General features: G+C 42.9%; 1 protein-coding gene across 1 annotated transcript in view; it reads left to right on the forward strand.

Annotated features, from left to right (window-relative positions):
- SARC_05856 (hypothetical protein) overlaps positions 1–2697 on the forward strand; it is a 7106-nt gene that overhangs the window by 1837 nt on the left and 2572 nt on the right. The window contains exons 3-6 of the mRNA XM_014300263.1: positions 258–415; positions 1180–1306; positions 1788–1965; positions 2480–2650. Coding sequence (XP_014155738.1) covers positions 258–415; positions 1180–1306; positions 1788–1965; positions 2480–2650 — 634 coding nt within the window. The remainder of the gene's footprint in view (positions 1–257; positions 416–1179; positions 1307–1787; positions 1966–2479; positions 2651–2697) is intronic.

Genomic DNA, 2697 nt, shown 5'->3' on the forward strand with positions numbered 1-2697 from the left:
ACACACACACACACACACACACACACACACACACACACACACACACACACACACACATATATATATATATATATATATATATATATTATGTATGCGTTGTAGGCTGGTGATGTGCGTGGTGTGTGGTATGTGTGTGCTTTGATCTCCTGCTTAATATATACGTACGCAGTGATGTATCCCTATTCTGCACTTCACACATCTGTGGTCCATTCATGCTCTCCCCACTTAAATACAATACAACTACTCTTGATAAACAGGCCGTTGTGTGATGAAGGGCGACTATCGTCACTGGAACAACGACAAGGGATCGGGCAAGCTAATCTCGTTCAATCTGAAGGATACCACCGGCACAATCAAGATGACGGGCTTCAACGAAGTGGCCGAGACCATCATGGAAAACATCCAGAGCACTAAAGTATGTTATTCTTGTGATTAATTTTTACGGACGAGCATATGTGAACGTACAGATATGCATACACAAAGTTGCTGTGAGGGGAACTATTCAGAGGACAAAAGTATGTTCTTCTTGTGGTTGATACAGTAAGGTCGAATACGTGTATGTACAGATATGCATACACAGAGTAGCTGAGAGAATCTTGGGCACCATCCAGAGCACGAAAGTATTTTATTCATTCTTCGACTCATTTCGGGACGTTCAATATTGCTGATCAACGGCCAAATGGCCCTGATTTTCATTAGTAGCGCATACGTACATCGTTCACTTCCTATTTGTGTAAACCCCAATTTAGTTACCCGTGCGACTACTTGTAGGCTGTATCACCTTACTATGGCAGATACAAACTCTCGTAATTAGAGTAAAGACTTGTGCTAGTTTGTATTTCGAGACTGTATCCGGATGCATCTGTATTCATTTACGGCACTTTATGCGTGCACAATCTATGGCATCTTATACTCTGATAAAACTTCTGTCTTTAACACTGTGTATTCTTATTCTGCCCAGGCGTATCCATTGTACGCAATTTGGCTCTTGACAGTTGCGTACAAATGCAAGTGATGGGCACGTGTTGCACTACATACTACCTTCAGGGCATGTCGGCTCGATGATTCAGCTACACAGTCATGATCGGGCCCAAATAGTTTTGACAATATAGTTATAAGCCCACTTGAAATGTTAATCTCACATTCCATTGCTATGTGTTCTTGAAATTTGTGGTCCAGGTGTATACAATATCGGGAGGAGAGGTCAAATTTGCCAACCAGAGATACAACACAACCGGTCACCAGTGCGAAGTCACACTCAATAAATCGTCTGTCATTACGGAGATGCCCGATGACGAGGCACCAGGTACGTGCGTTTAAGGACCTCCGTAACACTGTACTTACACTTAAATCATCTCTGCTTAGAGAAAAAAAATGCAGTTGTAGGTTTATCAAATTACGCTATTGTATCTGGACGTTTGTCTCATTCTACACAAGCAGCACACGTTCGTTTCTGAATCTGTATTAGTGTATGAAGTATGTGCACATCTTCAAGCTGATGCGCTCATTTAAATTATTTGTAATCCTGCTGCCCCATCGTTTGCGCTGCAATGATGTTTCAATACTATTTCACCTCCGCCGTTTAGAACGAACGTAATGATCTGCTTATGACAGCCATTAGTTGTCTACTAGATTATTGAGTGTACAATATTTTATTCAACGGGCGTAGCTATCACCCGGAATGCATGTGAACTGCCTTTTTGAGGGCGCTAGCTGTTGGTTGGTCACTTCACGCCATTCTCGATTCTTATTTTTCTCTTCTCGTGCTTAATTTTCGCCATGATCAGGAATTCAGTACAATTTCGAAAAGATTGGAAACATCAACGACCAAGTGAAGGATGCTACTGTAGATGTGATCGGTGTGATTTCGGTGGTCAACGACTGTGTCAACATCAGGACTCGTGCCGGCGGCGATGTGACCAAAAGGGATATGACGCTCATCGACGATTCAAACAAGGCTATCAAGTATGGCATTCCTTGTCCTGGTCTTTATTTCTTTAGTATTGCCTACGCCTCTGTATGTGAGTGCAACTACGCCGCAAATGATCATGGGTGCAACTCTGGGGCCAAGTCGTTCATCACCTCTCTGCATTTTGCAGGATGGCGTGTGTACGCACGAGTGTTTACTAGCAGTTATATAGTACAAATCGCTCATGAATCGTTTTGGCGAAGTGGATGACAACTCTTCAATATCGAATGGTGTGGGGAGATGGTCAGAAGTGATCGTGTCTGTATGTATCTGGTTTATGTCGGACAAAGCATCATGGCAGTGCGCAATCACGATGTGTGTAATACAATTTTTTGTTACAAACTTCTCCACGGCCTTGTACACATTTACATTGTATCCGACGGTGTAGTCGTAATTTGAGGCAATGTCAAGCAACATGTACTTATATAGCATATAGCTGTAGACTTTCTGTGCTACCTTTATGCGCAGTCTGTGCAAAATATCTCACTTGTAAGTCTATTTAACTCGTAGCATAACGCTCTGGGGAGCCACAGCTACTGATTTCGACAAGCAAGAGGGATCTATTTTGGCTGTGTCGAATGCACGTGTAGGTGACTATAATGGTCGCACCCTATCCGCTTCCAGAGATAGCATGGTACTATCAGATCCCAATATCCCCGACGCACACAGACTTCGAGGCTGGTATGTGTGATAAACCTGACCATGAGTAAGAAGCATGTCCCGTATAT

The sequence above is a fragment of the Sphaeroforma arctica genome, assembly GCF_001186125.1.
Source record: "Sphaeroforma arctica JP610 unplaced genomic scaffold supercont1.393, whole genome shotgun sequence".
NCBI lineage: Eukaryota > Ichthyosporea > Ichthyophonida > Sphaeroforma > Sphaeroforma arctica.